Here is a 14,658-nt window from a genome sequence, read left to right on the forward strand (position 1 = left end):
CACTGTCCATGCAAAAGCTATCTTAGATACCCAACACCGAGTCATCATTCATCCAACCTTCGTCTTTAAGCAATGTTCAACGTTTCAAGTCATACAAGTTGAATTTCAATAATTTGAAAAAACAGGAAATTCAATCTAAGTTGAACCATTCAATGTTTGAAAATCCGATTTGGTCAATCAGTTCATTTCATCTAATTTAGTCTCTACTTTGCTAATGCAAGGGTTGGAGTGTTGGGGTAAGTAATTTCACCTTGTCAGAATAGTAAAATGATGCTACAGGGAAAGGCTATAGCTTTCATTTCATAACCAAACTTAGCTGATCGGCAGCGAACATGGGCACAGATAAAGGTTTAAAAAAGAAAAAAGTTATTAAATTAAAGGAATCTAGCAAAAATAATGATAGGAGGTAGCAGCTATTGCTAATGCACCTCACTGTACAAGAGTGAGCTAACATAATCAGTATCAGGTTCGGATGAAATTGACAAGTAAACTTCAAAAATTATTAGAGCTTCAAAGTGAGATCCAGTGGAGATGATGCATCTGTTCTTGGTGGTGTTGCCATTGCTATAAAACCTATATTTGAATTTTGAGTTGGATTTTGACCCAAATCCATAGCTTGGTTACTCCCAACTCTTTCTTCATTCACCTGCCTGAAACTCCCTGGCCAATACAAGTCTACCTCCTCATCTTCCATGAATATCGGCATCCCGAAACACCCTTGATCGAACCGTGCCCCACTTCTTGTATCTCCCGGTCTTTGGGATGATGGCAACATTCCTTGGTGCATTGCGGAATGAGCTTTGATCCCAAGGGACCGAAATGCTGAACCATGGAGAGGCAGAGATGCTAAGCTTGTATACCTATCGGATAATAACCCCATCCGCATTGCACGCTTTGCCATTGTTCTCTCCCTCTTGTGAGCATTCTGGTGTCCACCCAGTGCTTGTGAACTATAGAACTTGCGCCTGCAGTAATTACAAGAGAAAACCCTCGGTGTTGACAAAGTGTTGGTCCCCATAGTCTCACCAGTGGCACCCTTCATCTCAGCATCATTGGCACTGAAGTGCAGAGTCAGGTCAAGGGAAACAGACACTGAATCTGGTTGAACCATTCCAGGATTCGAGAGGCATGAAGTAGTGGTTGTGGTATCCTTCGAGGGATCAGGGGATGCCTCGTGTGCAGATATGTTGGAAGCCACTTGGCTACTTGCTTCAGAATCGTTTTCAGATTCTAACCCAAGATTCGGCAGTGTCATTCTCGGTAAAGCAGTAAGTTTTGTGCTTGTTCCTTTTGATACCCGGTACGGATTGCTGCAGTACTAATTATATAGCTCTTCAACACCTGCACATGCCAAAAGAAATGGATCATTGGCTAAAGTTTAAGTGAGCAAGAAAGATGCAATTGGCCGAAGTTGTCAGGCACGTACTATATGTTAAGCATTCAATGTAAAGTCAAATAGAAATTGGTGCAGAGACCGAACTCAAACATAAAACCATAAACAATCCAGGATTTAACGGCAAGCACGGCGGAGTAATAGACATGAGTAACATGCATAATTTAACATCAATTCAAATTGGTTGAAAAACCCAATTTGATTATAAGACAACAAGCAATTCAAGATTTAACTGATGTGTTTGCGATAACACATCATTTTAACAGTATATTCTGGTCTCTCAAGTTTGTCATATGCAATCCGTCATGATGAGCATGCTAACTTCCATTTGAAGAAAAAAAATCCAACCTAAGAAACATGGACAGTATGGTTTAACTAAGTGATGCATGTAATAATCTCCACAAATACAAGTCCGTAAACATTAAACAATCACACGCATCGTGCAGCCATAAAAGTTCATAATGCTAACCAATGGTAAATAGGTCTTACTTCCGGCTAACATGATGAAGGGTATCTATGATTTATCTCCAACTTCTCTTATTTGAAATGAGAAAATCCTATAAATGAGGACAAAAAGGATCCAATTATCCACTAACGGATCAACGAGCAACAAAACTGTTGATCTTCAAGCTAATGGAATTGAAAAAAAAGAGAACCAATCACGGTGCTAAGAGTAAGCATTAAGGAAGAAACAAAATTGACATGATATCCATTCCTTTCTAGTGCATGACATTGAATGAAACTGGATTTAGAATTTTCCGGTAAGCTACATTAATACAATGGGTTCAAGCTAATCTTAGAACTAGCTGTCTAATAAGGATTTGTATTGGTGTGCTTGGTAACTTTTTTCCACGATTTTTCTCTCATTAAGTTTCATGCATTGAAATAGCCATCTCTCTCATTTTCATTTCCTTCTACTTTTACTCAAAATTTATTTTCTTTTCACTTTTTGGCTCAAAATCATGATTAAAGTATAAATAGCTGTTCATATATGACCAAATAGCTGTCAAAGTCAGATACTAAAGAAATGAGAGTTTGAGGAATCAGCTGACATGCATGAAACTGATGAAAGCTATTCAGAATTGCCTAAGAAAGTGCTTTTTTTTCATAACCCTAAAAGTGTGTTCAAAGTACTTCATCAGATTCATGTTAAGTTAATTTCATCTCCAAATCTCTATCAGAAACACTGGAATGAAAGAACCATTTTTCACAAACTAATAGCAGCTAAAATTAACATGGAAAATGCAACCAAAATCACTCCAAAAGTCATTAAAAAACAAAAAAGAAGATGAAACCAAATCAAGCTGAAAATTCAAAAAGGCTTAACACAACAGTGCAAAAACAGCAGCTTCAAATCAGTAACACAAAACAAAAGCTAACAAAAAAAGAAAAACCAAATCCATAAACTATATAAGATAGTGAAAAAGATTCTTACTTGGAATATCTTTCGAAGCAACAAACAAAAGTTTTGAGTGGTTTAATACTTCTGTAAGCTATGAGATGAAGTATGAAGAGACAAAGAAGTATATAAACCTGTGGGTGTTTTTGTGTTTTTCTGCTATTTTTCTACCACAAATAGTACAGCGAGTGTTAAAGATGAAAAAGGAGGAGATAAGATGGAAGTGGAGGTGTACAATTATGGGAAAGCAGAGGTTTTGAGAGATGGGTATGAGGGTGCAAAGTCAGAGAATTCAGCAAACCAAAAAAGCAAGAAAAAGATAAAACAGTAACAAGTGTTTGTTGAATTTTGGGCTCTTCCGGTGTTTCAATAGCTACAAATCAATGAGTGGAGAGAGAAAGGGAGAGATACCATTAAAGGACACAAAGAGGCAAGCAAATAGTACTTACTGTAAGTCCCACAATAACATCAAAAGATACTGTTCAAGTGCTTTGTCTCTTTGCTCCTCAACCTGCATATAATACTATATATTATCATCATAATAGACTACCACACTTACCAATATATGATATTAATTTTATAAATAGTTTACATATCATCCTTTAAACTTTATTGTAAAAACAATTTTCGACCTTTAGAAAGGTGGTTGTGGTCAGATTCTTCTTTCCAATATTACTCAACAACATTTGTCAGATTCATTCCCATGCTCACTTATGGAATTTGCATGGACTTGAGCTTATCATACCAATCTAGCCCATACATTTGCCTTTATACCTTTATGCTTCTCTCCTGCTTCAACTTTTATACCCAGAAAATAAAAAAAGGGTTATCTATATATATGAATTGCAGCAATATGGACTAAAATTGAATGGTAAAAGAGTCAATGAGGGGTTGTAAAGAAATTAACAATATTATATCCTTTGTTTATGGGAGGGGCATATAATATATGTGTGTGTGAATCATTAATCAGATTGGAATGAATCAAATCTATAAGATAATAATTTGAGGTTGCTTGATGTTGCCATTCAGCAGTGGGGGACAAGGACCAGAACAAGAGCTCATTTGCAAAGCAAGTGGTAAGTTGGGCCCATACTTTTTCTTTTAATTTTTTTTTCTTTCAATAAATAATTTTTAGCCAATTTTCAGTAAAATATTTAAAGCACAATATCATGTCTGTGTGGCTTCAATGGTTACATTATCTACTTTTTTTAACTATATTTGTTTCATTAAACAAATTTTTTTTTGTGTTGGATGTTTCTATATGAAATATTTTGCGTTATTTAATAAAAAATTCATTTTAGTAAAATAATACAACATAATTTATATTTATCAGAAAATTAGTAGATGAAATTTATTTTATAATGAAAATAATAAATAGTGCCTAAATAAATTTTAATTTAAAATTATATATAATAGTGATATATTGGAATTCAAAATGATAAATGAAATTAAGTATGATTTAACAAAAAGGTAATTTTACAAATTTTTATTCCACAATATTTTGTGAAATGTATGGTAAAATCTCAATTTATTTATAGAGTTAAAATTTTCGCTCATGAATATACCAAATATTTATCCTTAAATAGATATTGATTTTTATTATTAAAATATTTATAAATAGTAATATATATATACTATAAAAAGAGTAAATTACATTAGTAGTCATTCAACTATTGGTAAATTTCTTTTTTAGTAATTCAACTATGAAAAGTTACAAAATAGTTGCTTAATTATTTATTTTTGTCATTTTTTATTACCCCACTATTTTAGACTTTTGGGTGGTTTCATTTTTATATTATTCCATCAGTGACCAAAAAAGATAAAAATAAATAGGTGTGTAATCAATTTGTAACTTTTCATAATTTGGTGACAAAAAAAGAAATTTATTAATAATTGAGCGACCATTTTATAATTTTTTATAGTTGAATGACTAAGAAATTTATTTATAATTGAGTGGCTGCTAATGTGATTTACTGGAAAAAAAATCCCTAGAAGCTAATTTTTGAAACGTTTATTGAATTTATTTCAATTTGTATGAAATTTTGCATTTTAAGGGGTTAGATTGAGGCATGGTTTAATCCGATTCTTTTATTAATTTTTATTTCTAAAACATGTATTTAAATTAAGATATCGGTGCATGGTAACTTGCTAATAGTTTTGCTTTTTATTTTTATTTTTGAACCCTTAAGAAAAGTTAAAAAAATATCATTTTATTATTAAACTATAAATTATGTATTTGTAATATTTATGTATAAAAATATATTTTATTAATTTTAATTTTAATTTTAAATGATTTATTTAAAGTTATTGGTTTACACGCCTACAGGCAAATTCATACTTAATTTACTTGATTTTGTTGTAATCTCTCCAACTCGGCCTAAACATTGACTCGAATTCAGAAGATTACATCAATCATCAAAATAGCCTAGTAAGTTATCGGAGCTTTTGAAACGGTCATTTTAAAACATTTGTTTATTCTAGAAGAAAACTTAGTCTATTTTCAGAAAAAATTACGAGTTGTCAACAACCGATTTAGATTTACCGATTCAGATTTAATTAACCTATGTAATGGCGACTATTTTTTGAAACCTAGTTAATTACCAATTTACTTATTACCCAATGTTTCAATTATAGTTTAGCAACAGAAAATTGATATCTATTTATATTTTTAATAAAAATCGGAGTTCTTGCATAACTAATTAATATTCATAATTCGATATCCTAAATCAAATTAAATGTCATGCAAGCTATAAATAAATAAATAAATACTCAAATCCTATGTCTCATGTCACATTTCAAAATAAAATAATATAGTCTCCAAATAATAAAAATATCAAATAATGAACCTAAAATATCTTAATAAACAAAACTGAGCCGAGACCCTCCAGATGTCATGTCCGCGTCCTAACTTGGTGGGTTATCTATAAGGATGGAAATTAAGGGGGGTGGGCTATGAAGCTCAGTGTGAGTTCTATCACAAGAGAATCAATGCAAAATAATAAACCAAGCATTCATAATAATAGTTTTCAGTACAATGATAATCATATAGCATAGCAAAAATTTGACAGTTCATTCGAGCATGCTTATGAGTATCAATGCAATGCAATTTCAGTTTAACAGAAAAGAAAGGTCCTACCCTATCGCTACACTTCATAGTAAGAGTTCCCCAAAACTCTTATATCCCGGACACTCCAGTTTATGAATGAACCACAAGTGTTCCAAGTTAATACGCTGCCAGTATTTGTGAATACACAATAGGTTTGTAGACAAAATCTGCCAGTAAACATCATGGATGAACCACCAGTGTTGTAGGTTAATACACTGCCAGTAGTTATGAATACACAACGGGTTTGTATATAAAAGTTGCCAGTAAGTTTGTGGATAAACCACCAGTGTTTGCAGATAAATTGCCAATACTTCCTCCTTTCAAAGTGTCCCACCCCATGTAATGTAGTATGACATGCTAGTAATAGCACAGTACAGTCTAGAAACAGTAGACATGCTTAGTATGAATCAAATTAACATTAACAATAGGTATGCTTATCATGTATTTAGTTCAATAGTAACAGTAGGCATGTTTAACATGTATTCAGTTTAACAATAACGGTAGGCATGCAACCTACAGTGGTAAGAATAACTAGGGGTGTTCATTCGGTAAACCGACCGGTTAACCGACTCGAAATAGTATTAACCGAATTAACCGACCTTTTAAAATTTTTAACTGTTAACCGAACCGAAATTTTTTCAAAAAAATTAACCGACACGTAATTTTTTCGGTTAATTCGGTCGGTTAACCGAATTAACCAAAATTTATATATTTTTTATTTTTATTTAAAATAAGTATAAAAATTAACCGAATTAACCGAATTAACCGATTTAACCGATTTAAACGATTTAACTGAATTAACCGAATTAACAAAAAAAAGCAAAAAATAAAAAAAAGGCTTAACTAACCCAAATCCCTTTTTCCCACTCCCTTATAAATTTTTTGACAGCATTAACATCTTTTTCCTAGCTCTTACTTTTGTACCTGACACTAATATATTCATAAGATAAATATATTGAGAAACTCATTTGTCTAATTGTCTCAACACATTTTCACCCAATATATATTAGTATTAAATCACTACATAATTAAAAACATTACATAAGTCTTGAAATTAACACATAATTGAAATGTAAGTATTTAATATTCTCCATTTGTGTCCATTTCTTCTCTCCAAAAATCTCCATTTGCATTATACCTACAAAAAATACATGTGCAAAAAATTATAATATAATAAAATATACACATTTAAAAAATCAAATAATATAAACAAATGAATAGATTGTAAGTTAACAAGAATAAGATAGTAAGTATACCCTTCAACTCACAAAGCTCATGAATTTAGGGTAGGCTCGATGCATTCCAAGAAAAGTCTAAACATTAAATCAATTAAATAAATAAGAGTGATATGGTAAAAAATTGAAACTATTAAAATAAAACAACAAATATACCATTTTCAATCATGTCAAGCTCTTGGATTTGTTCTTCAATCTTTTGATGTGTTCTTGTGATGATGATTTTGAATCCAATCTTGAGTACACACAAGAGCTTGTACAATTTTAGGAGTTAAAGAACTCCTATATTGATCAAGCACACGTCCCCGGTGCTAAATGTAGACTCAAGCAAACAAGTGAGAAACCGTATAGCTAACACATCTCTTGCCATTTTTGAAAGAATTGGAAATCTAGGGCTGTTCATTTTCCACCACAATAAAATATCAAAATCTTCAATAAAATCCTCATTAGCCTCAGCTAGATATTTATCCAACTCAAATGTTTTGTCCTCACCACCAATTTCCAACTCACGCTTTTTATACAAAGCTTGCATTCGCCTTTTCATTTTTTGTTGTGGTTCACCGAGAGAAACATGTGTTGGCACACTTGATTGGCTACAAGTACTATAAAGTGGAGGCTTATACTCATCAAACAATTCATACAAAGATTCCTTCAATTTTTGCATCATTTCACAAGCTTTTTCAGAACTAGACATTTCACTAAGTGCAAATTCAAGATACTTTAGTTTTTGTCTAGGATCTAAAACACAAGCAACAAACATTAGCAAATTCATCTTATCAATATCACCCCAATACTTATCATACTTCTCTTTCATCTTGATGGCCATAACATTGAAATCAACATTACTATTTAATTGAGCATCTCGTAAAAGAATATCAATTTCAGAAAGCTCATCAAAAAAATTATTAGACGTGACATATGAAGTGCCAGATATACGCAAAGTAACTTCATAAAAGTGTTCCAAGAAATCCTTCAAGTTTCTAACATTAGCCCAATCATCCACACTAGGCCAACCCTCTCCCCTTTCAAGTTCAGCCCTAAAGTTTGTATCTTGCTCCTCAAATCTCTCAAAAGCTCTCTCAAATTTCTGAGCAGTGTCTAACATTAAGTAGGTTGAGTTCCACCTAGTACAAACATCAAGACACAACATCTTCTTGCACTCTATCTTTTCCATCACAACACACTCCTTAAACTTTTGTAATCTAGTGGAGATTGTCTCACATATCTAATGACCCCTAACACGTTCAATGATTTATTCATTTCCTTTAAGCCTTCAACAACAATCAAATTCACAATGTGTGCCATGCATCTCATATGAAGATATTTACCATTTTGAACTAAACCCCTCGAGGGTTAAATTTCTTTCTCAAATAACCAATAGCAACATCATTTGAACTTGCATTATCAACGAAGAATAAATAAACAACTTATCAATCCCCAATTCAACAAACATTTCTCAATCACCATCCCAATGGACTCACCCTTATGACTAGAAATTGGACAAAAGTTTAAAATCTTTTTATTCAATTTCCAATCGTTATCAATAAAGTGAGCAGTGATACACAAATAATTAACTCTTTGCAAAGAAGTCCATGTGTCAGTAGTTAAGCAAACTCTAGAACAAGAACTTTTCAAAAGTTGTTTTATCTTGACCCTTTAATCTAAATACAATTGATAAACATCCCTAGTCATAGTAGTTCGTGAAGGAATATGAAACCTAGGACATGCCACAAACATAAATTTCTTAAAGCCTTCACTTTCAACAAACTTGAAAGGTAATTCATCAATCACAATCATTTGTGCTAATCCTTTCCTACATGCTTTTGATCAAATCTCCAAGTTGAAAATGCCCTTCCCCCTTCAACTCCCTTTCTAGGTAAAACTAGCTGTCCTTGACTAGGGTCAACAACATTGCTAGGATTTTTTTACATGAACCAATATGATATTTCAATGACCTGTACCATTTTTTTCACATCACAACAAAATTCCTTTTGACAATAATTACATTTAGCCTTACTTGCACCTTCACTATTAATAATCTTAGTGAAGTGAGACCAAACTTCTGACCTTTGAGGAGTGGCTTTTCTTTTCCCAGTAGTCACATTTGCTTGGCTTGAAGCTCCAACACCCGAATTTTCAGAATCTATCGAAGTAGGAGGTGTAACACTACCCTTAATAGATGTTGGTTCAGTGGACATTCTACAAGAAAAAAATATATAATAAATTAAAATACATTTATAATATTAAACATATTAGAAGTTTGTAAATTACAGCAATAAATAAATTACAGCAAATAAAAATATTTATTTTATATTGCAAAATAAATAAAATATAAAAAATGATTCAAGGATATAACTCCAAAAAGAGGTAAGTTTGAGTCTCATATATTAGAAAATGAAATGGGGTCAATGAATTTTGTTATCAATAATTTAATGCTCTAAAAGGGTAAAAAGAAAATCTAGGGTTAGAATTCAATCACTTAGCCTTGTTTTAATGCCAAAATGGATGGATGCTTTTAATGTCTGTTACATGTAACCGAAAAAAAGACTTGTTTCACATTTGTTGTAAGGAAATCTATTTTACTTGCCCTAAAAGAAAACAAAGCATTTATTTTACTAATTCTATCAATTTCAGTTTCCAATATGGAGATTAAAACTAGATGAAATGCATTCTTTTAAAAAATTAAGAAACTGGGCTTCATAATATGAGCCAAGCTTGAGTTGAAATTATCAAAACTAATACACTCAAATGGCTTATGCACATAATCAATTTTTTATTATTTTTAATCAGCATTAAAAATATCATTTTAACTATAAAACAAAATATGAAAAAGGCCCTCGGTATAAATAATCAAATAAGGAAATTAAGCACATTTTCTACAAACCAAACATGTAAAACAGATGAAACTATAGAAATATAACTCAATTGAATATCTTGACAAGCTTATTACATAAACACTGTAAAACATACATATATTATCGATATCTCTACGCCCAATGAACTCAGATATATTATCCGTATAAAATATTTATACTTGTTAAATAGAATACTTGTTAAATAAAATTTATAATTAAAATTAAATAAAATATTGGTACAATTAATGAACCAATTTTCATGCTTAGTTAAAAAGAAGTTGGATGTGAGTAGTTGCATATATGGTATCACAATGATGAGTTTAATTAATTGAAGGAAATAAATTATACAACAGTCGCAAAAAGAGGAAATGAAAGATGGACAGCAAGACGCAAGTTAAATGTCGGGTTAGTTTAGGCTGGATTTAGTAGTGTCTACTAAGTACTAACTTTAAGCTTTTGAATTCTTATAGAGAGAAATAAGGACTCTCGTGATTCGTCTAGAAATATTAAGAAACAAAGGAAAGTGAGGTTAAAATATTCTTCTTCTATTTTCGTTATCCTTCATCTCTTAGTCTTACCTATCGCTTTCTTTGGACCAGCTGAACAGCACCTTGTCCTTAGCTTCGATGACAACAGCAGCAGGTTGCAGCCAGCCGTAGCTCCAGGCTCCAGCCTCCAGCAGCAGCTATGATACTTTTGAATGTTTTGGTTTTTTGGAAAATTTTGAAGGTTTTGAGAGATCTGAAATTTTGAATTAGGGATTTTAAAATTGAAAAGTTGGGGGTTTTTTCTTTCTATCGTCTGTGACTGAGTGTGAGTAGTGTAGAGGTGTTTTAGTTTTACTAAATTTTTACTTTTAGATTTTTATTTTTATTTTTTAAATTATTTGTATTGGGTAATTAAGTTAGGTAATTGGGTTGGGTTGGGTTGGCCACTTGGGTTTGAATATATTAGATTGGGCTTGGGTAAATACTAAATAGTAAACTATTTATATATTATTTTTTGGTTAATCAATTTTTTGGTTAACAAACTATTCGAACCGAATTAACTGCTAACCGAAAATTTAAAAATTTATTAACCGACCCGATAGAAAAAAATTCGGTTAACCGATCGATTAACCGAATTCGGTCGGTTAACCGAATTTTTTAGGTTTTACCCGAATTATGCACACCCCTAAGAATAACAATATCAGTTCATTAGAATAGCAGCGACAGTAGACATGAAATATTCACATATCAACATTAAACAGTAGCAGTTCAATCATCAAATCACATAATCTAGCATGATCATAATATTAGGGACTCAATTGGGTGAATAAAATTTCTAAAAATAGTTTAGGGATTATATAAGGACTAAACTAAACAATTCACAAAATTATAGGCAAAATTGTAAAACAATGGTCACACGGTCATGTGGCCAAGCCCTATAACATACTGTGATTGTGTGGCAAAATGCAAAAATTAACCTATAGGAGAGACACAACTGTGTGGCAGGCCGTGCGGAGGGTTCTTAGCTGTGTTAGATTCGAACTAGCCTAAGGTTTATAGGGTACATGGTTGTGTGGAGGGTCATGTGGTCCACATGATTGTGTGGCCCTAATTCTAGACACAGTTTGTCCAGATTCACTTGTAAAAGAACATACACCTTTAACAGAGAGTTTGATTGACGTTCCTTATGCTCGATTTTGGTCTGACGCACCTAAATTAGGTCCTTCAAACGACATTTGCACATGTATTAACGATTGATTTCAAGATTTATCAAGATTATCGAAAGATTTGTCAAGAACCGTAAAAGATTGAGTAATTGAATTTAAAGATTATCGTCAGATGGAAATTCTACAAAAAATCAGGATCTAAATATCAAGAACGGGATATGTTTATTGATTCATAGCAAGAATAGAGATGCTATTGACTACTGTTGGAGAATGATTCAAAATTAGTTTTTCTAAATTTGGATTTGGTTGGGTTGTGCTCAGTTTATTTTTTCCTTATTTTTCTGTTTTTGTTGAGATATGATTTAGTGCCAGATTTTTCCCATTGAGATTTGTTGCTGTGTAAAGCCTATATAAGAGGTTGATCTTTAGTTGAATAAGATGTATCAATTTTTCCCAAATATACTATAACTTATTTGTTTCTATAACCTGTTTGATAAGATTACTCTTAGAAACCTTTTTACTATCTCTTATTTTTAAAGGTTGTTTTGAGTTTCTTTCTCTTTGTGCAGTTGCCTTCTTCAACATTCTTTAGTATCAGCGTAAGGTTCAATTGTTATTAGGTGTATTTCTCATGACGATAAATAACAATATTGTGAGTGTTTCTCAACCAGCAATTCCCGTTTTCAATGGTGACAACTATGAGTTTTGGAGCACCAAAATGAAAATACTGTTTAAGTCTCAAGAATTGTGGACTTAGTTGAGAATGGGTATCCTGATGACGATGGGGAGACTAAGTTGAGAGAAAACCAGAAAAAAGACAACAAAGTATTATTCTTCATTCAGCAAGCTGTTGCTTAGACAACATTGCACATGGCGTATCAAGGCACTTCGAAAGTTGGTACAGTGAAGCTTCAGACTCTTCGTCGTGACTTTGAGACACTGCAAATGAAAATTGGAGAATCCGTACAAGATTGTCTTACAAGGGCAACAGCGGTTGTCAATCAAATGAAGTCCTATGGAGAGCAAGTTATGGATCAACTACTATTGAAAAAGTGTTGCGCAGTTTGACTCCAAAGTTTGATCATATCCTTGCAGTTATTGAGGAATCTAAAGACTTAGCTACTTACTCATTTAATGAACTACAAGGATCTTTGCAGTCCCACGAAACGAGATTGAACCTCACAAATGAAAAGTTTGATGAAAAGGCATTCCAAGTGATGGGGGAGCCTCCCAAACAGCAAGATGATTTAAGAAAGGCCACATACAGAGGTGGTTATCGTGGCAAAGGTGGTTATTGTGGTAGAGGAGGTCGAGGCAGAGGTAGATGTGCTGGACATGATGAACAAAGTAGATGACAGAAAAATAGAAGCAATACAGGAGCAATGTTCAATGCTATTATTGCAAGAAATATGGGCATGTGAAGGTGGATTACTGGAAAAGGGAAAGACAAGCCAACTATGCAGAAGGTGACGAAGAGATTAAGCTGTTCATGGCTTATCAAGATGACGTTATAGCTTCAAAAGACATATGGTTTTTGGATAGCAGTTGTTCAAATCATATGACAGGGATAAAATCTTTATTCAAAGAGCTGGATGAGTTATACAAGATGAATGTGAGACTTAGTGATGATAAGTAGATATAAGTTGAGGGCAAAGGCACTGTGGCGATAAGCAATGGTCATGGTAACATAAAGCTCCTTTATAATGTCTATTTTATTCCTACTTTATCTCAAATTTATTGAGCATTGGGCAGTTTATGGGTAGTGGATATGTTGTCATGTTTGATGATATGTCTTGTGTGATTAGAGAAAAAAATCAGGAAAAATTATTGTTGATGTTCAGATGGCACCAAATAAGCTCTTTCCTCTTGAAGTCTCTAATGTAGAAAGTTAGGCTCTTGTTGTTAAAGAGAAAAGTAAGTCTAAGTTATAGCATTTATGGTATGGGCACTTAAATGTAAATGGTCTAAAATTGTTGAGTCAAAAGGAAATAGTGTTCGGACTGCCAAAAATTGAGTCTTTAGATTTGTGCGAAGGGTGTATATTTGGGAAACAATGTAAAAAACCATTTCCTGTAGGAAACTCTAGAAGGGCGTCTGAGTGTCTTGAGCTTGTACATGTTAACATTTGTGGTCCCATGAAGACAGAATCCTTAGGTAGAAGTCGTTATTTTTTTCTATTTACAGATGATTGCAGCCATATGAGTTGGGTATATTTTCTTCACTATAAATCAGAAGCATTCGAGACTTTTAACAGGTTCAAGGTGCTCGTTGAAAAGCAAAGTGGAAGAAGTATCAAGGCTTTGCACACTGATCGAGGAGGAAATTTTTTTTCTAATAAATTTAACTAGTTTTGTGAAGAGCGGGGCATACATGGAGAGTTGACAACACCTTTTACACCACATCAAAAAGGTGTAGCTGAACGTAAGAACCAAATAATTGTCGAAATGACAAGAAGTTTGCTGAGATCTAAGGGGTGCCAGATAAGTTTTGGGCTGAGAGTGTTGCTGTTGCTGTTTATTTGCTGAATTTGTCTCCAACAAGGGTGGTTCTTAACCAAATACCTTATGAAGTGTGGAGTGCTAGGAAACCTTCGGTAAGCCATTTGAAAATATTTGGTTGTATTGCCTATTCTTTGGTAGATTCACACAATCGAAGCAAGATTGATAAAAAGTCTGTGAAATGCATCTTTGTTGGTTATTGCTCTCAATCCAAATCATACAGGCTTTACAACCCTTTGAGTGGCAAAGTGATTATTAGCAGGAATGCTGTTTTTGATGAAAATGCAAGCTGGGATTGGAATGGAGAGTGGGTACATCAGCAAATTTCTATGCCCATTGAGGTTTCACAAGATGAAAGACAAGAGTTAAATTTAGCAAGTTCACCTCCTAACTCATCAAGAGCTACAATTCCTGAATAGCCTTTAGCTGAGCAACTCCCACTTAGAAGATCGACAATAGCCAGAAAATCGAGTCCGAAATATGTTAATGACACTTATGCATCTTGTCAGTTTGCTCTT

At 32.9% G+C, this 14,658-nt stretch overlaps 1 protein-coding gene across 2 annotated transcripts; it reads right to left on the reverse strand.

Moving 5' to 3' along the window:
• Nucleotides 1-260: 260 nt before the first annotated feature.
• On the reverse strand, nucleotides 261-3,351 carry LOC108461316 (zinc finger protein 4-like). 2 transcript variants are annotated; one of them, XM_053023879.1, is made up of 2 exons: nucleotides 3,242-3,351; nucleotides 261-1,341 (listed from the first exon to the last, which is right to left on the reverse strand). In XM_053023879.1, the coding sequence occupies exon 2, from the start codon at nucleotides 1,253-1,255 to the stop codon at nucleotides 503-505; it is 753 nt and encodes a 250-aa protein (XP_052879839.1). In that variant the 5' UTR covers nucleotides 1,256-1,341; nucleotides 3,242-3,351; the 3' UTR covers nucleotides 261-502. The 2 variants fall into 2 exon arrangements, with proteins under 2 accessions (XP_052879839.1, XP_017616611.1); XM_017761122.2 differs by lacking the exon at nucleotides 3,242-3,351 and adding an exon at nucleotides 2,829-3,200.
• Nucleotides 3,352-14,658: the final 11,307 nt, after the last annotated feature.

Source organism: Gossypium arboreum, chromosome 13 (genome assembly GCF_025698485.1).
Source record: "Gossypium arboreum isolate Shixiya-1 chromosome 13, ASM2569848v2, whole genome shotgun sequence".
Classification (NCBI taxonomy): domain Eukaryota; kingdom Viridiplantae; phylum Streptophyta; class Magnoliopsida; order Malvales; family Malvaceae; genus Gossypium; species Gossypium arboreum.

Excerpts from the sequence above, each read along its gene's own strand:
- LOC108461316 (XM_053023879.1), bottom strand. The coding sequence starts at position 1,255 with ATGACACTGCCGAATCTTGGGTTAGAATCTGAAAACGATTCTGAAGCA.